The sequence below is a fragment of the Bubalus kerabau genome, chromosome 3 (genome assembly GCF_029407905.1).
Source record: "Bubalus kerabau isolate K-KA32 ecotype Philippines breed swamp buffalo chromosome 3, PCC_UOA_SB_1v2, whole genome shotgun sequence".
Taxonomy (NCBI): Eukaryota; Metazoa; Chordata; class Mammalia; order Artiodactyla; family Bovidae; genus Bubalus; species Bubalus kerabau.
In genome coordinates, this window is record NC_073626.1 from 172,267,565 (window position 1) to 172,295,073 (window position 27,509).

Sequence of the window (27,509 nt, forward strand, 5' to 3'; positions counted from 1 at the left end):
GAAAGGATACCCACTCCAGTATTCTTGCCCGGAGAATTCCATGGACAGAGGAGACTGATGGTCTATAGTTCATAGAATTGCAAAGAGTAAGATACAACTGAGTGACCAACGCTTTCACTTTCACAGGAGGATGTAGAAAAACCCAGAATATGGGAATTTCGGTCTAGTGGTTAGGACTGTGCTCTCACTTCAATGTCTGATCAGGGAACTAAGATCCCACAAGTCAGGCAGTGTAGCCAAAATTGAAAACAAAGAACCAAGGCTCCAAAACTGTGGCCACCTGATGCAAAGAACTGACTCATTAGAAAAGACTCTGAAGCTGGGAAAGCTTGAAGGCAGGAGGAGAAGGGGACAACAGAGGATGAGGTGCTTGGATGGCATCACTGACTCGATGGACATGAGTTTGAGCAAGTTGTGATGAGTTGGTGATGGACAGGGAAGCCTGGTGTGCTACAGTTCATGGGGTCGCAAAGAGTCAGATGAGACTGAGCAGCTGAACTGAACTGAAGGTCCCACAAGCTGCATGGTGTGGCCAAAAGAAAGGAAAAGAAAATTCCAGAACATGAAAAATTGTATAGGGCAAAGACACCAGGTTATCCAATAAGTAGACAGCAAGGAAGAAAGGAAGTGGGGAATTTACAGATGAAAAGAACCTTAAGAGACAGATTAGCTAAATTCAGTGTGTGAAAGTAGTTAGGATCCCAATTTAAACACATCAATTGGAAAAGGATTTATGAGACAATGAAGAGAATGTGAACGGTGGTGAGGTATTTAATGGTATTAAGAAACAATTCAATTTTTTTTTGAGGGGGGAGTGAAATACAAAAAGAATAAAAGGAGGTGGAGGACATGATGATTCTATGTAAAGTCAGATTTGAGTGACAAGGGCAGCCAATGGCATCCCAGAGTCGTTGGCAATCTAAGGATGGCCAGGGTACCATTATATGGATCCTGAAGTTGGGATGCTTTAGTCCATCCAGAACAGGATCAAGGACGAGCCTGGAAGCTGTTCTCACTGACTTCATGACAAATAAGCACTTCTTTGAGGTCCTTTTCAAATTCTGCCTCTAAATCCAGTCCTACCGGACCAAAGTTGGAAGCCTGAAAGAGAGAGAGAGGATAAAAAAAAAAAAGCAAGCACACAGGGGCCTAAGGACAGAGAATTAGGATCATAGATCACTTATGCTTTCTTAGGAGATCTCCTCTCCCTGCCGGAAAGCTGCACTCCCCCAGGTGGCGAGCAGAACAGGAGGGAGAGGCTGCCACTCAGATGTTCAAATGCATGAGGCTCTGCCTGGTTGTTAACTTGGACCTGACAGATGGTCTGGACCAAAGAGCTGATTTTGACCCCTGCAAAGCCTGACCTTGGGGCAAACCAGATAAAGCTTTTCTTGAAAGCCCACTCTCTGAAGGAAAGATGACCCCTTCCATTCTCCAAGGCTAAGACTGTGCTAGGCATTGAAGGGCTCCCTGGGTTGATTCTTCCCCTTCCAGCTCCATTGCTGGACACCAGTTTACAGCCTGTGGCTCATGAACACGCCAACTGGCGGCAAGCAGGGAGGGAAGGAGGCTGGGTGGAACTGAGAATTCGCTTTATATATGTCCCAAGAAATATCTGGACAAGTGAGAGTAAAAAATCAGAGTAAACGCAATAAACTAAACAATGCCTTGGATTGCAATACAGTTCAACCAGTTGCTCTTCCTACCAATGAAAGATGAAACGAACACCAGCTGAGAGCAAATCTGGGTATTTGAGTCCACTGGGAAACTCAGGAGTAAAAAAATCTGAGCATGAGCATCCTGAAAGTTTAATTCATTTCATCTTAATTAATTCATTTCATCTTAATTAATTCATTTCTGTGTTTCTGAGGCATGAAGGACCATGTAAGCGTAAACTGCCTCCCCACCCCACCACGCCCCACCCCATTTGAGCAAGGAGGCAGGATGAAATTGACCGTTCTCAGTGGGTGTGGCCTGTCCTTCTGGGACTGAAGATGAAATTTTTTTTCAGGTATCATTTACAAGGACCCTGCTTGCTGTTCTTTTTGACATCCTCCTCTCCACCTCTGGTGGCTCAGTAGTAAAGAATCCACCTGCAATGTGGGAGACCTGGGTTCGATCCCTGAGTTGGGAAGATCCCCTGGAGAAGGGAATGGCTACTGATGACAGTATCCTGGCCTGGAGAATTCCATGGACTGTATAGTCCATGAGGTCGAAAAGAGTCAGACACGACTGAGCGACTTTCAGTTTCTTTCTCCACCTCTGAGATTGAGAGACAGTTTCCTTCTATAATCCTTGCTTTTTGAGCTCTCCCCAGGACAAGACTAGGCACAATTCTTGCAAAGCTCTGCTGTCCCAGAAATGAGGGGGAAGTAGAAAGGATGTGAAAGGGAGGCAGGAAATTCCCTTTACCTTGTAAAATGTTTTATGGTTGTGAAATATTAGGCGCATGTCCCGTAAAAACCAAGCCATTGTGTACACTTTCTCAGTCAGCCTTTCTTTAACCAGGTCCAACCACATGGCTTCCCTGAAGGGCTCACCATAATCTCGAATCTAGGGGCAAAGACATCAAAGAGGTGATGTGAGCACAGGCATTGCCACTGGATCCAACTGGATCCAACACCAGCCTTTATATTGCAGGGTAATACCCAAGTGGCTTAGTGGGTAAAGAATCAGCCTGCCAATGCAGGAGATGCAGGCAGATGTGAGTTCGATCCCTGGGTTGGGAAGATACCCTGGAGGAGGGCAGGACAACCCACTCCAGTATTCTTACTTGGAGAATCCCATAGACAGAGGAGCCTGTAGCCTGGTGGGCTACAGTGCATAGGGTTGCAAAGAGTCGGGCATGACCAAAGTGACTGAGCACACATGCACACACTGATAATGGTATCTGATGTCTATGTGCCAGGCATTGTTCTAAGCACTGCTGATGCATTAATATATGATCTCCACAACAACAGTAAGAGATTGTTACTATAATTACCCCAGTGTTATTGATGAGAAACAAGGGAATGGAGAGGTTAAGTAACCTATCCAAGATTTCACAGCTAAAAACTGATTGAGCTACATTGAACCCATAGTTCAAGTCTCCTGAGTCTGCACCCTCAACCCTATGTTCTCTGTAAGGAAGGCATTCCCACTGAAGAGAAAGAGAACCTAAGATACTGTGTCCCAGAGCTGGTATGCAATGGGGTGGACTTTGAAGAGGCAGCCCCACTCCAGAGCCTGCAGCTAAACCTTCCACCCTCTACAAACAGAGATGCCTGCAGAATGCACACTCTACATTTCTAAAATGAGTTTAACAGCAGACAGATGCCCAGAGGATGAGAAATGTCGAACAGAACTTACATTACATGGGGTCTCCGCAAAGAAAGAGCTTTGTGGATGACAGTAGGCTTTCAAGAGGAGAAACTCACATTTCTGTAAAATACGAAGAGGGATTTAAAGGCAAATGCAGTTTGGAGAAAGTGAGGCCAAGCCTTTGCCCAGAAACCACACATAGGAGCAGCCAGACACAACCAGCCTTCTGACTGCATCTGCCAAGGTGCCATGGTGGGGAGGTGAATGCTGAATTCTGTCTGTCCTCCACGTTTGGGCACTGAAGCTCCATCCTCGGAAGTGAGACACTGAAGGCTTTCTTTGGGTGCCCTTCCCTGGACCCTCTGCCTGTTTGAGGGGGAAGGCTTGGGTCCCCATCCCACTCACCAGCTGCTCCTCCGGCTGCATGGACCTTGCCCAAACCTCAGATTCCTGGAGACCCTGCTGGTTTCCTGAAGACTCCTTCATCCTGCAGAAGGTGCAACTCCACGGGCTCCTGCAGGGCCGGGCATAAATGAGCGAGGACAAGGCCCTCAGAAACTGCCACCAGTTTCCTTTTCCTGATGGATGCAGCCAGGGAAGGAAGGGGCCACCTCCCGGAGTCTCCAAGACTCCCAAGGTGGAGGGGGTTGGGGGTGGGGGGATAGGTGGGTGGGAGTGGAGTGCAGGAAGGGGTCCCATTGAGAGAGCCACAAAGCAGTCCGAGTGTGGAGGGCGGTGTCAGGGAGAGAGGTGGGTTCTCCTTTCCTCCTCTGCCCTCCTGGGAGCACAAGGAGCGTTGTGCACCCAGCTGGAGTATCAGAAACTGGGTCTTAACCCCCTGGGTGACTGAGGCTCCATCAGCCTGTTGAGACTGTAGGGGAAATCGGAGAAGCAGGCCACGTTTCCTGCCTTTTCTGAGAAATCACAGAGCACAAATGGTGTTTTTCCACCCTTTGGACAGGAGTCTGGGTTACGAAACCGGGAAAGGACAATTCCCAGGGGCAGAGGCAGTGTGGGGGTCAGCGTGACTCAGCCACAGATTCAGAGGCACTGATACCACAGGGAAGACAGGCTACGGGCCGATGGGGCTACGCGGGGTCACCCGGGCAGAGCCCGGGATGCCCAGATGCTCTCGGGCCCGCGGCTCTTCCATCCGGAGATGAGCGATCAGAGGCGGAGCCCGGGCGGGGTGCCCGCACCCGGCGGGGCTGCGTCTCACTAACCTCTCAGCCTCCGCGGGTGGGATGTGACAGTCCTCGTGAAAGGATCGCGGGCAAGTGTCACAGCGGAGCAGCGAGCCCCCTTTACAGCACACCTCACATTCCTTGGAGTTTTCCTGCTAGAAGGGGATTGGTACCTGAGACAGGTTGCTCCCCCTTCCCGGGCCTGGCCCAGAGATGCTCTCAGCCGCTGCGCGCAGGCCCAGGTAAGCTCGTGGGCAACTCCGAGAACAGTCCCTGAGGTTATGCTGACACATGGAGGGACATACACAAAGACACAGCACTGCTGTGTCAATGGGTTGTTTGGTTGGGGGCCGGGGTGCGTGCTGAGGATCCACAGGGGTCTTTCTTGTGGCTGTAAAATGTAACCTAGTAAGTTTTACAAGTAACGTAGGTGAGAGGCATGATCCTTACAGTTGGATAAAGATTCAGGTGGTGCTGGGAAAGACTGAAGACGAAAGGAGGAGGAGGAGGAGAAGGGGTGCCAAAGTGCCCCACTGTGGTCCTTTCTCCCCAAGACGGATGGTGGGTGGTCAGGTAGACCACCACTCAAAGCAACTGAGAATCAGTTACAACCAAGAGGGGACCCTGCCACCACCCACCACTGTCCGTAACACAAATATGAGCACCCTGAGGGGATGGTTAGATAGCATTATGGACTCAATGGACTCGAATTTGAGCAAACTCTGGGAGATAGTGGAGGACAGAGGAGCCTTGCATAGTGCGGTCCATGGCGTTGCAAAGAGTTGGACGTGACTCAGCGGACACGACTTAGCAACTGAGCAACAACAAAGATTCACAGGTGGGACTCCTGATTCTGCTCCCAGCCCTACAGGACAGACAGGGGGGGCTCCACACAAGTTAATTGCTCAGTCGTGTCTGACTTTGTGACTCACTGACTCTAGCCTGCCAGGCTTCTCTGACTGTGGGATTCTCCAGGCAAGAATACTGAAGTGGATAGCCATTCTCTTTTCCAGGGGATCTTCCCAACCCAGGGATTGAACCTGGGTCTCCTGCACTGCAGGTGGATTCTTTACCATCTGAGCCACCAGGGAAGCCCTCCACATGCACAAGGGAACCTTTTGTGTGCACAAAGGGTAGGAGTCTGGAAGAGAGGTCCTTCTTCCTGTGCCCCACTGTGGTACTCTCCCCGCAAGACAGATGGTGGGTGGTCAGGAAATAGACCACCAGGAGCTGGAGCAAAGGCTCAAAGCAACTGAGAATCAGTTAGAACCAAGGAAAGGACCCTGCCACCACCCACCACTGTCCCTAACACAAATATGAGGGCCCTGACCAAGGGCATCAGGGACGGGAACGTTTAGTCCATTGGCAAAACTAGCCACTCAGCCAAAGGGAAACGTCTTCCTGATCTGGGATGGTGCTCATCTCTCTTAGCTGGGGAGCCTCCTGAGCGCCCTCTCCACTTCCTAAGCCCCAAGGCCTCCTAAGGAGTGCTCCATAACCCTGACGGTCAAAGACTCTTTCTGGCCTTCCCCTCCTGAACCTGCTAGTCTGCCTCTCTCTGTCTTTACAGTTGACACCCAACAGCCATTCTTGCCTCAATGACACCTGGCCTGCGCTGGTCCAGAGTACAGATGCCAGTGCAGACCTACCTGCTCCTCCTGATGGAGAACCTGGTTGGGCCCAGAGCCCTGATACCCCTGCCCCCCTACCTCTGTGTTCTGGAGTGAAAGTTTCCAGCACACATGATACAACAGGGAAGTGACAGAGAAAGGACACACATACCCACGGTCACACTCTAATAAAGAATCTGACTCTGGTTTTCATATTCGATGACTGGTGGTTTCTCTAACCCACCCCTCCCTCTTCCCCTCTTGGCGCATCTGGGCAAGGTGCTAAGGAAACCTCATGGGCTCCCTCTCTTGGCCACAGTGAGAAGTTCAAGTCGGACAGACCTCGCCCCAGCAAGGGGACCCTCACCTTGGCCACGTGAGGTGAAGTGAAGTGAAAGTCACTCAGTCGTGTCCGACTCTTTGTGACCCTATGGATTATACAGTCCATGGAATTCTCCAAGCCAGAATACTGGAGTGGGTAGCCTTCCCCTTCTCCAGGGGATCTTCCCAACCCAGGGATTGAACCCAGGTCTCCCGCATTGCAGGCAGATTCTTTACCAACTGAGCTATCGGGGAAGCCCATGGCCACATCCCTAACCATAATAAACCTTGGGCTATACCCTTTCTTGGGGTGGCATTAGTGGTAAAGAACCTTCCTGCCCCTGCAGAAGACATAAGAGACTCAGGTTCTATCCCTGGGTTGGAAAGATCCCCTGGAGGGCATGGCAACCCACTCCAGTATTCTTGCCCAGAGAATCCCATGGACAGAGGGAACCCGGCAGGCTACAATCCATATGGTCTCACAGAGCTGGACATGACTGAAGTGACGTAGCACGCATACCCTTTCTTCACTCCAGCCACTTTCAGGCCAGCTTGGGTGCCTGCCTTGCCTCTCCCCAGAAAGTTTCTGTATATGAGCAATAAATCTTTTATTCTCTCTTGGCACATGTGTTGCATCATTGGTTTCAACATCTGAACCCAGTTTTCAGTGCAGGGCTGAGCTCACTTACCTGCAGGCAACCACAAGACAGTCGGGTTGGCAAGCAGGAGTCTGGGTGACCATTCCAACCTAGGGGTCTCTCTTTGGATTGCTAACTGGCTCAGGTCCCCGCTGACTTATGCTTGAAGTTATGTTGTTCTCTTCTGGGCACTGAGGTTGCCAGCATCCACCAGGAGGCACCATCCATTCTTTCCAAGTTTAAGAACAGGCCAGATTGGACATTTAAATGGATGAAAAGTAGAGATAATCACTCTTGTGCTAAACAGATCTTATATGGGCTTTCCTGGTGGCTCAGGGGTAAAGAATCCATTTGCCAATGCAGGAGACTTGGGTTTGATCCCTGGGTCAAGGAGGTCCCCTGGAGAAGGAAATGGCAACCCGCTCCAGTATTCTTGCCTGGGAAACCCCATGGACAGAGGAACCTGGCAGGCTACAGTCCATGGAGTTGCAAAAGAGTTGGACACAACTTAGGGACTAAATAACAACACAACAACATGATAAATTTCTATTCTTGAAGGCCCTGCTTTAATTTCTACTGAGTTCTATTAACTATTTTAAGAGTGGAAGGTCCATGGGCTTCATTATGTAAAACTGATTGTGTCAAAGATTTAATTTTGTTTTACTTCATCATTTGTTAGCTCAAAGCATCCATGCCCACTACAGGATAGTTTTGAGCAGTGGGTGTTAAGGTGAGGCATTAAGGTGAGGTATACCTGTTTGTCCTCTGTTTTATGTTTGGCAAGTCCCCTGAAAGCATAGTAGGTACCTTGTTTAAATTTAATGGGATGCAATTACTCACAAAGGACCCCCATGATATAGCCAATATTAATGCCGTTACTGATGTCATCCATTTCAGTTCAGTTCAGTTCAGTTGTTCAGTCGTCTCCGACTCTGCAACCCCATGAATTGCAGCACGCCAGGCCTCCCTGTCCATTACCAACTCCCATCCATTTAGCAACTGGCAAGTGTTTTACATTCACAGGTTTGGCTCTTATGTTCTGTTCAGTGCCTATCTCAACAGCCTCTCTGCTGGAGTTGGCCTTCATCTTTGCAGGCATACAAAACTTTACCTGGCTATCCTGGGGTACCTTGACAGCTTTGCTATCACACAGTCTCTGCAGACAAGATTGTAGCTACAGCCGACTTCCCCCAGGAACACAGGAATGACACCACATCGATGCAACCCTTCTCATTTGACATATTCAGAATATACAACTACAGGAAGGAACTCAGGAGAAGGGAAGGGCCATCACCCCACATGTAGAACAAGGCCCTACCTGCTCAGCAAATTCCTAGGCATTGTTTGGTCAGTTGAAGGCTGCTCTATCCCTGACACTGTCAAGAAACAAGGACTGACCCTCTTAAAACTCAATCCTACAACAACTGCCCAACATTTTAAAGCCTTTTGAGTTCTGAAAGTAACACCATCCTCATGTACAGATTTTACTTATACTTATTTAAACTGTTGGTTACAAATCAGCCCACTTGAATGGGGTTGTTATTGCTGTTCAGTCACCCAGCCATGTCTTTGCAACCCCATGGACCGCAGCATGCCAGGTTCCTCTGTCTTCCACTATCTCCGGAAATTTGCTCAAACTCATGTCCATTGAGTTGGTGATGCTATCTAACCATCTTGCTATCTAACGTGAATGGGGACTCCTCAACAAAAAGTTCTAGGGTTTGTCCAAAAAGTTAAAGACAAAAAAATAAAAGCAAAAGCAGAAGCGGTCAGTTTCACCCTATATGCCGTTTGTATACCAACTGTAGTCTGCATACTGGGCCCTTCCAGTGTGGAGATTCTCACAGGCCTGGAGCCCCTGATTCTCTGCACCAGCTGCTCAGGTTGCCTTGGGGTCCTGGGAGCAGCACCCTGCAGGCCAGCCACAAAGCAAACGTTTGCAGTATTAGGTTGGCTAAAAAGTCCATTTGGGGTTTCCCATACAATGTTATGGAAAAATCCAAATGCACTTTTTGGCCAACCCAATATCAGCATCAGGCCTCTTGCTGGTACACAGAAACTGAGCAAGGTGCCAGAAAAGACTTGGTATACTGCAGAGCGCCAGGGGCGTGTTAGGGGAAGAGCCTGCATTGGTCCATTTGTGATCAAAACTAAACTTGGTTTTCTTTACCTCACTGCGACTCCTGATGGGGTGGGGGTGGGGGGGGACTGAAAGGTTAAGTGTGTCCCTGGCTGTCATTTGCTGACATGTAGCATTGGGAAATAGATGGGGAAACAGTGGAAACAGTGTCAGACTTTATTTTTTGGGGCTCCAAAATCACTGCAGATGGTGACTGCAGCCATGAAATTAAAAGACGCTTACTCCTTGGAAGAAAAGTTACGAACAACCTAGATAGCATATTGTAAAGCAGAGACATTACTTTGCCAACAAAGGTCCATCTAGTCAAGGCTATGGTTTTTCCTGTGGTCAAGTATGGATGTAAGAGTTGGACTGTGAAGAAAGCTGAGCGCCAAAGAATTGATGCTTTTGAACTGTGGTGTTGGAGAAGACTCCTGAGAGTCCCTTGGACTGCAAGGAGATCCAACCAGTCCATTCTGAAGGAGATCAGCCCTGGGATTTCTTTGGAAGAAATGATGCTAAAGCTGAAACTCCAGTACTTTGGCCACCTCATGCGAAGAGTTGACTCATTGGAAAAGACTCTGATGCTGGGAGGGATTGGGGGCAGGAGGAGAAGGAGACGACAGAGGATGAGATGGCTGGATGGCATCACTGACTCGATGGACATGAGTTTGAGTGAACTCCAGGAGTTGGTGATGGACAGGGAGGCCTGGCGTGCTGTGATTCATGGGGTCGCCAAGAGTCGGACATGACTGGGCAACTGAACTGAACTGAACTGAGCATTATGAGTAAGAAGGAACTATAATATTGGGGCCATTAATTAATGATCTGGATTTTAAAAATCTTTATTTCTTTCTGGTTACAAGAGTAATAAATGATCATTATAAAAATTTCACCTGTATATAAATATATAACGTGGAAGGCAAATGTCCCTTTTCATCCCATCCCAGAACTCTTCCAGATATTTTTTTAGTCATAGCCCTACACATTGACTTAAACAAAACTGCGCTCCTTCTGTACATGTTATTACCAGTTTAAGCTTCCTGAAGCTTTCCTGACCTTAAACGCTTTGATGACTATAGGATGAATATATACTGGCAAAGCATTTTTAAAAACCACCATTCTGTCGATTATCAGTTTATTTAGAGTACTGATGGACATCTATAGTCTTATTTTTTTTGCTATTACAAGGAACCTCCCTAAACATATCAAGGTATTTCAAATTAGCATGGAAAAGATGATTTATATAATAAACAACTTTGGGGGACCTTTGGGGGACCTCATTGCCTTATCAACTTTGAGTGAATCCAGCCAAGGCTCAGGTTAACCTCCTGGACAAGATGGAAGAGGCATCATTGCATCTGTTGGAGGTCCATATCTATGGGAAGCCATGAATGGGACTCGAGACTAGAAGACCTATCTATGTAAGTAAAGGCACCTGAGGAGGAGTAGTGGGTACAGCCAGTGAATGAATGCCATCGGGAGGCTCTGCAGAGACAAAGCTCAGTTCAAACACATTATTCCATTCTGCTGTTACCAATAAGGAGCATGTCGAAGTTAGGAATCCTTGGAGTTCAATCAAGGATGATCTTCTTACTCTTACTTCTTACTATTTGTCTATTCTTGTCTATTTCAATACCATATTTACTTTTCAAACTAGAGCACTCTATTTCTGACACATTTGGTTGCTGATCATCCCAATACACAAATCTTTTTTGTAGAACACACGCTAGTGACCTAATCTTCATTTTAAAGAGTTACCTGCTTCCCTGTCTTAAGTTAACTATGAACATAAGGCGGCATGGTCAAGCATCAGTGCGCTAAAGCAGTCGTCAGGAAACCGCAGTGCTGAAATGGGAAGGTGACTCGGGCCTGGGAAGGTCGAGGATGCCCGGGCCAGCCTTGGCACATGGAAAGTCTGCAACATGGTGGCTGAGAATGTGGTAGGAATTCACCTGCTATTTACCTCTGTCTTGAGATGTTTTCTTGAAGGACAGAACAAAATTCCGTTCTGCAAGAGAGGACGGGTCAATGAATGTGACTGTTCTGAAGGCTTTTCTTTTGTAAATATCCAAGTCCCCACTTGTGAATGAATATTTGTACATGGAAAGCCTACTGGGTCTCCAACCCAAGAGCAGGAAGAATAACTAGCTCCCTCCTCCCATTGGTCTTCTTCTGGACCTTTTCTTCTCTCTCTGTGCTAGCCTACCCACTCCTTTTCCTTCCCATTTCTTCTCTGGATAACATCCTTATGATTTCATTTCAGGGATCACATTCTGAGCGCTATGGAGTGGTTTTGTGTTGGGACCTGGGATCACAGAGACTAGTACCCTTGTTCGTTGCTCATGGGATGGAACAGTGTGCCGGGGAAGTGGAAAGGAGGGACTAGCCATGGGCAGGATGGTCTGGAAATGCTTCACCGAGGGGCCCACGTGGACTGTGGTCTTGAGGAGGCGTTTATTGGGTGGTGGGCACAGGGAAGCTTTCAGAGGGGTCTCTCTCTTCATCTAGTTTCCTTGCAGCCCACCCTCTCCCATACCAGGAGGGTAAGCTTCTTAAATCCCTCCATCTTGTATTTAAAGTTTCCCCTTATCAGCACCAGTCTGGGTTCCTAACTTCCTCACCCACAGTGTTTTTCTATGATCAGTTAGCTCTTTCTCAGTCCCGCTGTGGAATCCTGATGGGAATTTCCTCACACTGCTGTTATTGTAATTCTGCTCATCCTTCAGGGAATTAAACTCCCCACCTATGTGTCTCTTGTTATTACAATACCTGCAGCAGCTTTTCTAGGCTCTTTCCTCCACAAAACACACTCCGCTTCCAGTTCCTAGAATGTTTCCGCTTTCCTTCAATTTCAAATTCTGCTGGTGTGAACCAAACTCCCTTCTCATTCTGAATACACTTCTCTGAGGATCCTGGAAGGTAAAGACAGTCCATCTTACATCCACCTCCATCCTCGGTGAATTCACCCTAAACCTCCATCCCCCTACTCATGGTGCTCTACCATTCTGGGTTCAGAGACTCCCTGTGAGGTGGGAGAATGAGCAGGGAAACCCGACTCCTCCTCTCTGATTGAAGGAAGTCCTGAAACCCACCTGAGTGGTGAGGGATTGTGACAGGATTTGCCTTTCACTTGGCAAGGATGTGTGTCACAGGTCCATGGATGACTTCCATGTGGGAAGGCAGTGGCCTGATCACCAGGTATAAAATGACATTGAAAAGGTGGAAAAATCCCTTCATCACAAGCCCAGCTTTTTCTAAAGCAGCCTTGCTTGCAGGGTCCACGCCCTGAACAATGACACATGTGGATATTCTCTTCCCTTCTAGTGATTCCTTCATTGTGGGGTTCCAAAGGGCAGAAGGTCAAGGAACTCACCTTGCTTCATTTTCTCCTTATATAAAATCCCCTTTGCCTCCCCACAGGTCACGGGGAGTTCAGGAGAGTGAAAATCGAGAGTTTTATCTTTGGGTTTTTCTGAAAGTAGAAAAGAACAGGTTGGAGTTCCCTGGTGGTTCAGGGGATAGGAATCTGTCTGCCAATGCCGGGGACGTGGTTTCGATCCCTGGTCAGGGAAGACGCCACATGTCCCAGGCAACTAAAGCAAGAGTGTCACGACCACCGAAGCCCGTGCACCAGTGCACCTAGAGCCTGTGCTCCGAGACACAGAGTAGACCACCCCCAACCACAACCAGAGAAAGCCCACTCGCAGCCATGAAGACCCAGCCCAACCAAAAACCGAATAAATACATTATTAAAAAGGAAAAGAACACATTAGTGTTCTTCAGTCTTCATTCTGTCTCCCCCTTGAATTTTCCATGAATTCTAATAATAAGAGCAGTGACCATAATAACATAAAGAACGCTGGGGGAGCATTCTCTGGTTAATTCACAGGAAGTCTTCCATTTTGAGTGGCAGACTACACGGGTGTACCGAGGGGTCCTTAATAAACAAAATGACCCCCGCCAACACAATATCACATAAAATACTTTAATAAACATATTGTGCTTCAACTGTGTGAATGTGTTTAAATTTACAGACTAATCCACTATCACCTAATGCTCCTTTATTCCATAAACATCCTGCTTGTCCCTCTGTACTGATGGGAGTTGCCAGCCCAGAATATTCCTTTGCATTCATGTAGTTGGAGAACATTTCTCTGTCTATGATTTTTTTTTTTTGCTTGATTCAAACAAAGATGGGGGTAAGTGAAGCAGTTAGCACTGAGAGGAGAATGTTAAGTCTTGTCCCTTTTCATTTGATTGCTCTCCCGTTTCTTCCTGTAAGAGGAAAAGAAAACCCCCAAGAGTTCTAGACTAGTCTGCACATTGCCTATGGAGAGTTAGGCAACTCAGAGCCTTAGAGTAGGGATCTGGGGTTCTGATTCAGGAGAAAGAATTGTAAAAGTAGAAGGGGTAACAAACATCGGGCTTCCCAGGGGCACTGGTGATAAAGAACTCGCCTGCCAATGCAGGAGACATAAGAGACTCAGGTTTGATCCCTGGATTGGGAAGATCCCCTGGAGGAGAAGGCAACCCACTCCAGTATTCTTGCTTGGAGAATTCCACGGATAGGGGAGCCTCTTGGACTACAGTCCAAGGGGTTGCAAAGAGTTGGACATGACTTTAGAGCCTTAGCACAAACACAATATCAGTTAAGTTCAGTCGCTCAGTCGTGTCCGACTCTCTGCGACCCCATGAATCGCAGCACGCCAGGCCTCCCTGTCCATCACCAACTCCCGGAGTTCACTCAGACTCACGTCCATCGAGTCAGTGATGCCATCCAGCCATCTCATCCTCTGTCGTCCCCTTCTCCTCCTGCCCCCAGTCCCTCCCAGCATCAGAATCTTTTCCAATGAGTCAAGTCTTCGCATGAGGTGGCCAAAGTACTGGAGTTTCAGCTTCATTCCTGCTTCCCCCATCCCCCACCAACCTCACCGTGGGCAAGTTCATTAAAGACAGACACGGGAGCTGTTTCTTGGGGTGGGGGTGGGGCAGAGAGAAAGAGCTCCCCAGAGCTGATGTGCATTCATACTGGATGTGGTTGCATCTGCAATGAGGCAAGGAGAATATATAGCCCAACTCTCACCCTGGTCTCGAACACTTACAGAAAGATCTAAAGGAAAACATGTGAAAAAGCAAGCGCATCATTGGGGAAAAAAAACCGAAACAGAGAAGCATCAATGGCAAGGAAATCATGAGTTAGTTCAGAAAGATATGAGCTAGGTAGAGTCAAATGAGAAATGAGAAGTGAGGCGAAAGTTGCCTTCTATAGACCCCAGAGGAAGCTCAGCCTTGTGGAGCAGGGGTTGTAGCAAGGTAGGTAAGAATAAGGGGTGGGAAGACCTTGGTGGGAAGAACAGCCGGCCAGTGCTCTTGCACAGAGTGGCTGGCTCCACCACTGGCCCCCAGCATCTGCCCACTAAATATGACCCAGTGAACGAGAGCATGGCACTGGGAGCCAGACTGGGTGGGCTTGTAATCCTGGCTCTGCAATTCACTAGCAAGGTTATAACAGGGTGTGCTGATGTCATCAAAGCTGAGTGGGGCATTTGCACCACAGGCTCTTAACTTGCTGACAAAGCGGAGTCATGGGTAACTTTGAATCACTATGAAAATCCCGAGGGGGATTTGGATGGCAACAGGGACCTTCCATAGTTGTCTGTGTCACCAAACGATCAAGTACAGGTCCAGTGGACACAGACATCCCAGACATGCCCACAGGCAGATGTGGCTGCAGTGTGTGGCTTTGGGAACTCTGGGCAGCCAGCCCAGTGTGCAGAGTGGTGGGCATGGGCAGCTCCCCATCCTTTGCCTGATTAGGAGGGACCTTGTGTCCCTAATGCTTCCAAAGCCACCCACCCCCCCACCTCCACCCCTCAGGGAGGAAGACAGTTTTCTGATCTGCTTCCCATGATCTTTCATTTGGCTCCATCCCACCTCTCATCTCAGTAAACAGACGTTTAAGGTTGGAAGCCTGGAGGGGTGGAGGGTGGTTTGAGTACAGCTCTCCCACATCTATTAGGTCACCGCTAGTAAATGTGAGCAAAGACGAGGAACCTGCTAGGAAAAGTAAGCAATTAAAGAGCAAAGGGAGGGACTTCCCTGGTGGTCCACTGGTTAAGACTTCGTGATTCCAGTGCAAGTGGTACGAGTTTGAGCCCTGGTCGGGGAACTAAGATCCAGCATGCTGAGCAGCGTGGCCAGAAAACAAACAAACAGAAAACAACCCCAAATCAACCAAACAACAAGAAACAGCAACAGCAATAACACCAAAAAAAAAAAAAAGGGAGTTCATAGAGATGAAAAGCCTGGTGGAGAAAATGAAAAGAAAAGCCTAACAGAGACAAAGAAAAGCGGAATGGAAAAACCCCCATTAGTGATGGGGAAGACCACCTCCAGGGATTCTTACAGAACCTAGGGAAGAGGCACAAGGTGAACACTATGCCTGGGGACTTCCCTGGTGGGTCAGTGGTTGAGAATCCACCTGCCAATGCAGGGGACACAGGTTCAATCCTTGGTCCGGGAAGCTTCCACACGCCACAGAGCAACTATGCCCGTTTGTTGCAACCACTGAGCCCATGCTCCAGAACCCTCGAGCAGTAACTACTGAGCCCATGAGCTGCAACTGCTGAAGTCCATGCAGCCTAGAGACTGTGCTCCACCACAAGAGCAGCCACCGCAATGAGAAGCCCTTGGACCACAACTAGGAAGTAGCCTGCTCACAGCAATGAAGACCAAGTGCAGTAAAAAGTAATAATAATAAATTAAAATTAAAACAGAAAAACCCGTCATGGCCTGGGGAAAAGTCTGGACCTCTGTATCTGTAGAGGAAGGGCCCGTGTGGCGATGGAGTGGCTGGAGAAGCCTGGTTAGGGGCCTAGTAAAAGCAGCACACATATGTTTTCTTGTTTATTTGCACAACAACCTTAGGCAAGTGAAGGCAGTGGCCGTGGTCCTCATTTTAGAGTTGGCACAGATTTGGAGAGAGAATGCCTGGCGGTCACCGCACTGTGAGATGAGGCTGGCATTGGAATCCAGACATGCCAGCCCCTATGTGTGTGCTCTTTCCCTGCCATCAGGAACACTGCGACAAGATTCCACATCGTTTAAAGCAGAGTGTGTGTGTGGGTACTCAGTCATTCAGTCGTGTCCGACTCTTTGTAACCCTATGGACGGTAGCCCACCAGGCTCTTCTGTCCCACACAGGGTGTGTGTGTGCCTCCTAAGTTACTTCAGTCACGTCCGACTCTTTGCCACCCCAAGATAAGGTGTTAAATCAGAAGTCAAAGCCGGGTGGGCGGACATGCTAAGGAGGTGGGAGAAGCTGATGCTGACGGACAGCTGTCAGTGTTTGCCTAGACTCCTGCCTCCCACTTGTGTTTCCTGCAAAGACCTGGAGGGGGAGTATTTATTTTTCACTGTAAAACAAAGGACTTGGGATTAAAACACCTAGGTTGGTTTTAGCTCATGCAAGTCCTTTATGTTCTAAGTGAATCTGCAAAATGGACGGGAAAAAACCTATTTGAGGATTAAATGGCAAAAAGTAGAACAAATCGGTTGCCAATTGTAAAGTGACGTACACACTTACATATCGTTGGCAGGGCTTCTGTGTATGGTCGTGTGGAATACACACTGAGCAGAGTCCCCCTTTAAGGTGGAGGGTGGGGAGCTCCTAGTGACATCAGAGCTATAGATCATTCGCACACTTCCTGCCTCTTTCCAGCAGGGGGCAGTAAAGGGCCTGGTTACAAGAGTCAGCTCTGCCAGATTAAGTCAAATGTGTCTCTTCTAGTTTATATGGGTCAATGGAGTCCCTGATATAGGTATTCATACTTGATGAGGAAGAATGGATAATGTATTGATCTAACAGCTATTTAAGCACAAAGTGCAAGGCGCAGAGGAGAGCTGGAGCTGACCTCATTTGATTTTCCCGTAGTGAATAGGATGTACACAGACAGTTAATCACACTTGTGAAAAAACAAACAAACTCACAGCCTTAGAGAAGAACTTACAGTTACCAGGGGGGAATGGTGCAGGGAGGGATAGTTAGGGAGTTTGGGATGGACATGTACACACTGCTGTATTTAAAATGGATAACCAACAAGTACCTTCTGTATAGCACAGGGAACTCTACTCAATATTATCTAACAACCTAAATGGGAAGAGAATTTGAAAAAGGATACATGTATAGGTATAACTGAGTCAGTTTGCTGGACAGTAGAAATTAACAGAACATTGTAAATTAACTATACTTTTTTTTTTTTTTATAAAGAGATCTGAGCACTTCCCTGGTGGTCCAGTGGTTAAGACTCTGTGCTTCCACTGTAAGGGGTGTGGAGTTGATCCCTGGTGGGGGAAGTTCTTGCCTCAAGGTATGGCCGAAAAAAGAGAGAACCAAAAAAAAAAAATTATACTTGTGATAAGTGCCACCAAGAAAAAACACTGTACCTGCTGGGTTCAAGAGGCTTTGTTCAAGGTGAGTCTGAAGCTGTGTAGCAAGGGAAGGAGGATGGAGGGGTTGGCTATGAGGATGGAGTGTGTGATGGGGGAGGAGATACATGAGCTGGCCCTGAGCAGGATGGAGCAGGAAGCACTGGGTGATGCTCAGAGAACCAGGCTGGAAGAGGCCCTGGGGGCTGTGGCTAGGGGTTGGAATATGTGTGTGGATTATGTTCTATTTCTTGACCCGGTGGTTGGGTATACCTGGGCTTTTCCTTCGTGTGAGTCCCTCAAGTTGTACACTACGCACCAGCATTTTTCTGTAAGCACAGTATGCCAGTGCTCCTCAAGATGCCAACCTGCGATGAGCTTGACCAGAACAGGAATCAATGTGGGGCTGTCTATAATACTATGCATAAAATAGACAACAAATAAAGACCTGCACTGCTCAGCACAGGGAACTCCACTCAATACTCTCTAACGGCCTAGATGGAAAATAACCGAAAATGGAGGGGATATATGTATTACGTGTACCTGATTCACTGTGCTGTACAGCAGAAAGTATTACAACACTGTAAATCAACTACAGTTCAATAAAAATTTTAAAAGTAATAAAAAGAGTGCGTGCTAAGTCTTCAGTCGTGTCCAGCTCTGTGCTAACGTATGGACTGTAGCCTGCCAAGTTCCTCTGTCCGTGGGATTTTCCAGGCAAGAATACTGGAGTGGGTTGCCATTTCCTCCTCCAGGGGATCTTCCCGACCCAAGCATCGAACCTGTGTCTCATGTCTCCTGCATTGGCAGGTGGATTCTCTACCACCAGCATCATCTGGGAAGCCCCAGATAAAAACAGGGATGTTAGTAATGTAGGCTAGAGAATGCTGAAGTCATTTATGGTCCTCCCAGAACTCAGTGGCTTATTATAGACTTCAGCCAACTACGGCCCAGGAGCCAATCAGCCCAATGTCTGTTTCTGTAATGAATATTTTATTGGAGTGGAGCCCGGCCTACTTGTTATGTTTTTGCCTCTGCCAGTTTCCTGCTCCCAGGAAAAGGTTAAAGTAGCAGCACTAAACCAGTGTGGCCAGCTGAGCCTAAATGACTCACTTTCTGGCCCGTTATAGAAAAAGTTTTTCAAGCTTTGGCTTGCAGTGGCCCTCTCCCTTCTGTCCACATTTCTTCGGCCGAGTCACATGGCCCTTCTTGAGTACACAAGGCAGGAGTATGTGACCTTCTGAGATGCTGGCGAGCAGTATCGTGATCTCCCACCTCATGTTTAACCCTGCGCAGTGTGCAAAGAAGTTTCGAGGAAAACACTGGAAGACTATCACTATTGGCCTGTGTGTTCAACAAATGGAAAAGGCTTGTTATTTCTGTGTCCAACTTGTTATTTCTATGTTGTGTCCAACTCTTTGCGACCCCATGGACTATAGCCCACCAGGCTCTTCTGTCCATGGTATTTTCCAGGCAAGAAGACTGGAGTGGGTAGCCATTCCTTTCTCCAGGGGCTCTTCCTGACCCAGGGATTGAACCTGGTTCTCCTGTGTTGCAGGAAGATTCTTTACCGTCAGAGCCACCAGGGAAGCCCTTATTATTTCTAGTGCTGGTGAAGACGTAGGGGAAAGTGTGTCCACACCATATTCATGGGAGTCTAAACTGGCAACAGTTTGATCATTGGGTAGGGCACTATTTATTTTACTTTATTTTTAATTTAATTTTTTGGCCACACCGCACCACGCCACTTATGGGATTTAAGTTGCTTGACCAGGGATTGAAGCCAGGCCCTCAGCAGTGAGAGCACAGAATCCTAACCACCGGATGACCAGGAGTTTCCCAGTATGGGATAATTTTACTTTTTAAAATATTTATTTGTGGACTTGACTGCGTGGGGTCTTAGTTGTGGCACATGGATCTTTGTGGCACACAGGCTCGGTGGCTGTGGCATGTGAGCTTAGTTGCCTGACCAGGGATTGAACTCATGTCCCCTGCACGGTTAGGTGGATTCTTAACCACTGGACCAGCAGGGAAGTCCCGAGATAATTTTAAATACGCAGACTCATGGGTTAGTCTATTTCACCTCCAGAGACAAACCATGAAGAAATAAGCCAGAGAACGTGTCCGCTTCGAGGTTTGGTGCCACCCCCGTCAGTGGGTCGGCCCGAATCAGAGAGCAGCCCCCAGACTCCATGGAGCAGGTGACTCTGCTGATGGATATGTAAGCAGCAGAACCTGGGAGAGGTGACCTGGGTCCACAGGACACAGCTGAGGCGACCTGCACCCTGGGGACGCGATTACTTCTCCCAGCAACCACCCCCAGACCCTGAGACCCTGCTCTGTCTTCATGCCACCTCACGGATGCTTCTCCCTCCTTCTAGTAATCACTTCAGATCTACATCACCTGTGCGGGCTCCATGAGCGACCCTCCCACGCTGAGCATTCACGTGACCAGTGCCACCACCAGCTTTATCCTTTTGTGCAGGCATTCGGGCACCTTCAGTCTGTGCCTTTCGGGCTCTTGTCATGACCATTGATTTTCTGGTTGAGTCATCCTTCTTTTGAGTCACCTGATTCACCCCTTGGAGCTTCTCTTGGATTCTGAGCCCTGATGAGGCTGCTCCTGGAGCAAAGAGAGATTTGTGATGAGTTTTCACTGGGGTCCCAGTGGCCCTCCTGTTAGCAACCTCCCTCTCACATTCCCAGTCCCCTCACTTTGAGTTCCCTTTGTACCCCTGCCTGCCTCTTACTATTTCTCTATAATCACTCCTCTCTTTTTCTTGGATGTATCTTTCTTCTCCTCCCTAAACCCTGTTTCTCTTTTCCTCCTTCAATTCCTCTTTCTGACTCTTCATTACACATGTATCAGTGAGAATATAAGCTCCATGAGGGCAGGGATCTTGTCTGTTTTGCTTGTTGCTGAGTCCTCAGAAGCTAAGGCATGTGGCCAGAACACACCTCAGCTCAATGCATCTCTGTGGAATGAATGTGTAACAAGCAGCATAGTTTAGAAAATATTCAAATTATGTATTTTTCATCCTTATACATTGTATGCTACTGCTAAGTCGCTTCAGTTGTGTCCGACTCTGTGTGACCCCATAGATGGCAGCCCACCAGGCTCCCCTGTCCCTGGGATTCTCCAGGCAAGAATACTGGAGTGGGTTGCCATTTCCTTCTCCAATGCATGAAAGTGAAAAGTGAAAGTGAAGTCTCTCAGTCGCGTCCGACTCATAGCGACCCATGGACTGCAGCCTACCAGGCTCCCCCATCCTTAGGATTTTCTAGGCAAGAGTACTGGAGTGGGGTGCCATTGCCTTCTCTGTATACATTGTATAATCCATGGAATTCTCCAGGCCAGAATACTGGAGTGGGTAGCCTTTCCCTTCTCCAGGGGATCTTCCCAACCCAGGGATTGAACCCAGGTTTCTCGCCTTGCAGGCGGATTCTTTACCAGCTGAGCCACAAGGGAAGCCCCTTGTAATGGTCAGGGTTCCCTAATTATGAAGTTAATCAGTTTTTGGGAAAGGGCAGAATCTAGCCCAGGATCTCAGTCGAGGCCACTTTGGAGATACTACACAAAATCTCAGAAACACAAGAGTGAAAGGGGATTTCTATGTTCCAAAAATTATTTTTATACGCCAACAAGAAAAGCTCAGAGGTCTGAATGTCAAGTGTTCCCAGAAGCTGTTGGTAGAGAGAACTCAGCATGTGACAAGGAGGCAGCGGGGCTGGGGAAGAGTCAAGGGGAGGAGAAGGGTAGGGAGGGGGTTCTGGTCCCTTCCCAGGTCAGACCCCAAGACTAAGGGGTATTGGCCCAGGTCAGACCCCAAGACTAAGGGGTATTGGCAACAAGAAGAAAAATTGGGAAAATGTCCAAAGCAGTGAAATGCATGTCATGATTCCAGTTTGGGTGCCGAGAGGAGATTTCCTCCCAGGGTGCCACATTCCCTCCTAAGGGCTGGGAATCCAAGACAATCCCCACCAATCGGCACATCTTGAAGTAAAGAAACAAGGAGAAAGGAGAGGGGCAGGGGAAGAGGGAGAAAGTGCAGAGGAAAAGGATAAAAGGTGATGAGCATGAAAAGGAATAAAGCAGAGGGTCCAGAAAAACACAAAGTTACATATAGTTTTGTTTCTTGTGCTGCAAATAACATGCTTTTTCATGCATGGAGTCAATGGCATGCTAAGCATCTCTGCGGGTGGTTTTGAACACTCGATGACCACAAATCTAACCCCAGTTTGGGACTGGGAATCTGAATTCTGCCTGCACATTCAGGTTTTTGCTTTGTCTGTTCTTCTTGGCTCTGAACTTGCACCGGACATTGTGTGTGCTAAGTCACTTCAGTAGTGTCTGACTCTGTGTTATCCTATAGACTGTAGCCCCCCAGGCTCCTCTGTCCATGGGGGTTCTTCAAGCAAGAATACTCGAGTGGGTTGCCATGCCCTCCTCCAGGGGATCTTTCCGACCCAGAGATTGAACCCATGTCCCTTGTGTCTCTGGCATCGGCAGGTGGGTTCTTTATCACTACTGTCACCTGGGAAGTCCCACATCTCAAAATCGTCTGATGCCTCCTGTCCACCTCCACCTCATTCCTTCCCAGTGATAAGATAAAAGAAGCCTGTTGGAACCAACATGGTTCTCCCTTTGTGGGGCATAGTCCTTGATGAGATGGTCTAGGCACTGGGGTGGAGTTGGCATTGTGGCTGAAGAGAAGAACCCTAATGAACACCAAGGGAATGACAACTTCATCTTTCTTGCTCACCTTTTGAGAGACATTTTTTTCTGTCTGTTTTTTGAACTTGACCAGTTATGTATTTTTCTCTTCTTTTTTTTCTCTTCTTTTCTGAAACAGAAAAGAAAATCATCTTTTATGGCTATCTATAGCTATGGTTTTCACAGTGGTCATGTATGGATGTGAGAGTTGGACTGTGAAGAAAGCTGAGCGCCGAAGAATTGATGCTTTTGAACTATGGTGTTGGAGAAGACTCTTGAGAGTCCCTTGGACTGCAAGGAGATCCAACCAGTCCATTCTAAAGGAAATCAGTCCTGAATATTCATTAGAAGGACTGATGCTGAAGCTGAAGCAGCAATACTTTGGCCACCTGATGCGAAGAGCTGACTCATTAGAAAAGGCCCTGATACTGGGAAAGACTGAAGGCAGGAGGAGAAGGGGATGACAAGGATGAGATGGTTGGATGGCATCACCGACTCAATGGACATGAGTTTGAGCAAGCTCCAGGAGTTGGTGCTACGATTCATGGGGTCGCAAAGAGTTGGACATGACTGAGCGACTGAACTGAACTGAACTGATAGTGATCTATAAGTTTGAAATTTTTAAGTAAAATTTTTTCTATCTTCCCATCACTTTGGAGAGGAAAGAGAACCATGAGCCAATGTGAAGAAACTACTTGAAAATGAAAAAGGATTGAATAAAGAATAACAGAAATGTGGCAAATTATTAACATTAAAATATGCCATTTTTTCTAATAACTAGTTTTTTCAAGACTAGAAGAAAATATATAGAGAGATTGTTATAAGCCATAGATATAAATGATCTTCTTAGCCAAACTCAAGGCCAAAAATCATAAAGGTAAAAGATGAACAGATTTAACCATTTAAAAAACTTAAATGCCCATACTTCAAAAAGTATCCATGTGATATTAAAATAAAACTGGGAAATTCCAATATATGTAACATTAGAGGATGAATGTCCTTAATAGATAAAATAAAAAATGAATAGCATACTAAGAAAATGAACAAAAAGCTTGAATTGAAAGTACATAAATTAAATTAAAGCATAAATTAAAAGAGGAAATACAAATGAAAAAAATTTTTAAAAAGCATCTTTAGACCCCCCCAAAAGTCCAAAAAATTCATTGCTTGGTTTGAATTATACCCAAACTTATAAAAACTTCTATCATATCTGGGTTGATGAGGATGCAGTTAATGAGCACTTGTGTTGTTAAAGGGAACAACAACAGCAAAACAGATTTTCTGGAGAATAGTTTGGTAACAAATATGAAATTTAAGATATACAGACTCTAACCAAGTAATTTACACTTAGAAATTAATTCAGAGGAAATTATTGGGCAATTGTGTAAAGATACCAACACATGCAATATGATTTCTATTTTTATATAAAAATGGGAAGTATACTAACTTACTGCCAATAGGTTATTATTGAAATACATTATTAATCATGCAGTAATGAGCTGTATATCCTCTCCCCTCCAAAAAAGGAAAATAGATAATGGATAACATTGATACAATGAGAAAAATGTTTAGAAGTGTTTATAGAATAGGCTATGCAGAATAAGCATATGTGTGTATATATATACATATATAATGCATATGCATATAAATATATATATGTAAAGAATGTACACATATATATGTACATGAATGCAGACCTTTTTGTATGGTACAAAAATAAGGTGGCAGAAGCAGATTAAATAGATATTTCACTTCCTGATTAATAACTTGGCATACTGTTGGCAGATTTTATGAGGAACTTTACATGGGGCTGGACAGGATGGACTACTCTTCAGTACAAGCTGAACCAGATCTTGGCTTAACCTGCACAGTGTATTTCTCTGCCAGGCATAGTTCTCTGCAGGACAGGGGTCTCCAAGACAGCTGTCTGCTATGGATGGTGCTGAGATCCATGCTGCTTGGCAAGGAAATGGTAGCAGAATTACTAAATTTAACCTGCAGATGGAGTCCTACAGTGGAGGAGGTATGCCTCTCCTTGACCTTGCCTCTTGCCTTTTTTGTGGGCTGTAGCCCAGTGAAGGGGATGCCGCATGGTAAGGATGATGGAGCAACAGCCAGAATGAGCCATGTATGGTCCCAGCCCCGACCACCTACTTCTGTATAGGAGAGAGAAATAAGCCTTTTTATCTCACCCACTATTTGGAGGGGGAGGGTAAGTGGTGGTTTTCTGTCACATACAGCAAGTTAGTCTTAATGGCCACAGCGTATTGCTTTTATAGTACTTTTTTTTAATGTTGCAAAAAGTTAAATTACTGCTGTAAAAAGCACACATCTTTTTCTGGCTTGGATGTCCTAAGGACATAACAATCATTAAAAATAATATCAAATCTACCCTACCAGGGACCAAATAAGTTCTTTACACTTACGCTTTTTCCCGGGAGATTTTTTCAAAGACAGTTTACTGTCATCATCCATGGAATCTTGAAAGTAATAAGAAACTTTTGAATAAGCAATCTTTGTATTCATTTCCATCAATATTGAGTTGGTAAAGCTTTAACAGTATTATTTCTATCCCTTAATATAATGGGCTTCCCTGCTGGCTCAGAGGTTAAAGCGTCTGCCTGCAATGTGGGAGACCGCGGTTCAATCCTTGGGTTGGGAAGATCCCCTGGAGAAGGAAGTAGCAACCCACTCCAGTATTCTTGCCTGGAGAATCCCATGGAGGGAGGAGCCTGGTAGGCTACAGTCCATGCGATTGCAAAGAGTCAGACACGACTGAGCTACTTCACTTTCACTTTATTATAATGGAGAATGGTGGCTCCTCAAGAGGGCTCTAGGGACCAAGATTCTCTAGTCCTGCGCATGCACACAACAAAGTCAGGGGCTCATGCTCAGGTATAGTATTACATTTGCGTTTATGACTAGCTGTTCACTTCCCAGAAAGGTCATGTGAGAAATATGGTGATTGGGGTCTTAGGGAAAAACTGGATGGCTTGGCTGTGTAATACAGTACCATGAATATACTCAGAGCATGAACTCTTAGCGGCGGAGAAAGAAAGTGAAAGAGTCGCTCAGTCATGTCCAACTCTTTGTGACCCCATGGACTGTAGTCCGTCAGGCTCCTCTGTCCATGGAATTGGCCAGGCAAGAATACTGGAGTGGGTAGCCATTCTCTTTTCCAAGGGATCTTCCCTAGCCAGGGATCAAAACTGGGTTTCCTGCATTGCAGGTGGATTCTTTACTGTCTGAGCCACCAGGGGAGCCTTAACAGTGATGGGTTGCCCCCTAATTGGTTCTTGGGGTGAAAAAACTTAACTCTTTTCATGTATAAAGCATAAATAAATATATCCAGTACAGAAATGGATATATAATATACCTGTGTTATTAAAATACCCCGGGGGGTAGGGTTCATGATTAGAAAAAAATATCTAGATGGGCTCTCTGGAGCAGCAGTAATGAACAAATGGCTGAGAAACACTGACTCAGTAAAACAGCTCTAAGTTCGGGTTCCTGATTATGCACTGTGAGACTTGCGATCCCTCACCTTTGCCATGGGTGATTCTTGGTGGTGTGCTGGGTGGCTCCTGGGGTCTCTTCCCTTCATCCATTTCTGAAGTGTTATCACTGATCTCTGGGGAAAAAAAAACCAAAAAACACAACATTCATGTCACTTTCCCCTCTGGAAAGTCAATGGGGAATCTCCCAGAGAACCAGGAAGGACCTTGAACACTCTGGACTTGAAGGCTGGAGGTTCCAGTCTTGCTTGAGCCTCCAAGACACCCTCCTGAGAATAATTCTACCACTGATCTGTCTGCCAGTCAGGGGAGGGCCATAGCAAACCTGGTCAGTAATGGTTCCACTACTACCAGAATGTCCTTTGGGGAGCCATCATTTGAGCCTCTGGACCAGAGATTCAAAGTGAGGTTGTGAACCCCTTGGAGAGTCCTGGAAACTCTTTCAGGAGACCTTCCAGGTCAAAACTGTTCTCATAATGAGATGTTCTTTGCCTTTTTTTTGCTATGTTGGCTTTTGCACAGATAAAGCAGGTAAAAACTCTGGTGGTTCAGTACAAATAAAGTCCCCAAATCTTAGAATTACCTATTGCATTCTCCACCACCACTTACTCAACATGAAAAAAACAAACAGCAGTTTCATTTAAGAATGTTCTTGATGAAACAGTTAAAAGTATTAATTGTATTAAATTTCTACCCTTGAGAACACTTCTTTTTAATAGTCTATGTGAGGACTTCCCTGGTGGTCCAGTGGTTTAGACTCTGCCTTGCAGTGCAGGGGACACAGGTTCGATCCCTGATTAGGGAACTAAGATCCCACATGTTGTGGAGCGACTAAGCCTGTGCTCCACAATAGAGAGTCTGTGCACCGCAATGAGAGATCCTGCATGACATAACTAAGACCCAATGCAGCCAAAAGGAAAAAAAGTCTATGTGAAAAATTGGGGAGCACATATAAAGTAGTTTGTTGCATCTTGAGGCACCATGATTGTCTCAAGAATAATACTCAGGTGATTGAGTTGTAAGCTCACTGTAAAATTCAGTAAACCAATACTTTCCAGTTGTATATGCTATTATAAAGTCTGGCATGAGTAGGAGATTCATTTGAAACACAAGATAGTGTGAAACATCTTACTACAACGGATTATGAAAAGCTCATTGATATGGTTTCAGACTGGTTGCAGCAAACCTTTAAGAAACTATCACTTGTGGAGTTTTGGTGTAGTATCAAATGTGAATAACCATAGATATCTCAAAAGACTGTTAAAGTACTCCCCCCTTTTGGCTACAGATTTGTGTGGCGCTGGATTTTCTTCCTATGATTCAACCAAAGGTAAAGGGGATTAAGAGGTACAAACACCCAGTTATAAAATAAATAAGCCAAAGGGATATAACATATGGTATAAGAAATAAAGTCAATAATATTGTAATAACTTTGAATGGGGATAATTAATAAGTTACTAGACTTATAGTGGTGATCATTTTATAGTGTATACAAATGAAACCCTTATGTAATGTACCTGAAACTAACATAATATTGTACACCAAACATATTTCAATGAAAGAAAAAAAATTTTAAAGAAGCTTTAAAAACAGAAAGCAATTGTTAACAGGGTATAGACTGTGTTATTAAAAATGTTCTCTCAAATGCAAATCAAAACCACTATGAGGTACCATTTCA

General features: G+C 46.3%; 1 protein-coding gene across 3 annotated transcripts in view; it reads right to left on the reverse strand.

Annotated features, from left to right (window-relative positions):
• Positions 1 to 341: 341 nt before the first annotated feature.
• SP110 (SP110 nuclear body protein) overlaps positions 342 to 27,509 on the reverse strand; it is a 49,991-nt gene continuing 22,823 nt past the window's right edge. For all 3 annotated transcript variants that reach the window (XM_055573700.1, XM_055573699.1, XM_055573698.1), the window contains 12 exons: positions 25,861 to 25,947; positions 24,743 to 24,796; positions 22,366 to 22,446; positions 20,007 to 20,225; positions 12,549 to 12,647; positions 11,945 to 12,087; positions 11,139 to 11,183; positions 4,524 to 4,639; positions 3,706 to 3,814; positions 3,349 to 3,420; positions 2,413 to 2,553; positions 342 to 1,101 (listed from right to left, as the gene is read on the reverse strand). In XM_055573700.1, coding sequence (XP_055429675.1) covers positions 988 to 1,101; positions 2,413 to 2,553; positions 3,349 to 3,420; positions 3,706 to 3,814; positions 4,524 to 4,639; positions 11,139 to 11,183; positions 11,945 to 12,087; positions 12,549 to 12,647; positions 20,007 to 20,225; positions 22,366 to 22,446; positions 24,743 to 24,796; positions 25,861 to 25,947 — 1,280 coding nt within the window. In that variant the 3' untranslated portion in view covers positions 342 to 987. The remainder of the gene's footprint in view (positions 1,102 to 2,412; positions 2,554 to 3,348; positions 3,421 to 3,705; positions 3,815 to 4,523; positions 4,640 to 11,138; positions 11,184 to 11,944; positions 12,088 to 12,548; positions 12,648 to 20,006; positions 20,226 to 22,365; positions 22,447 to 24,742; positions 24,797 to 25,860; positions 25,948 to 27,509) is intronic.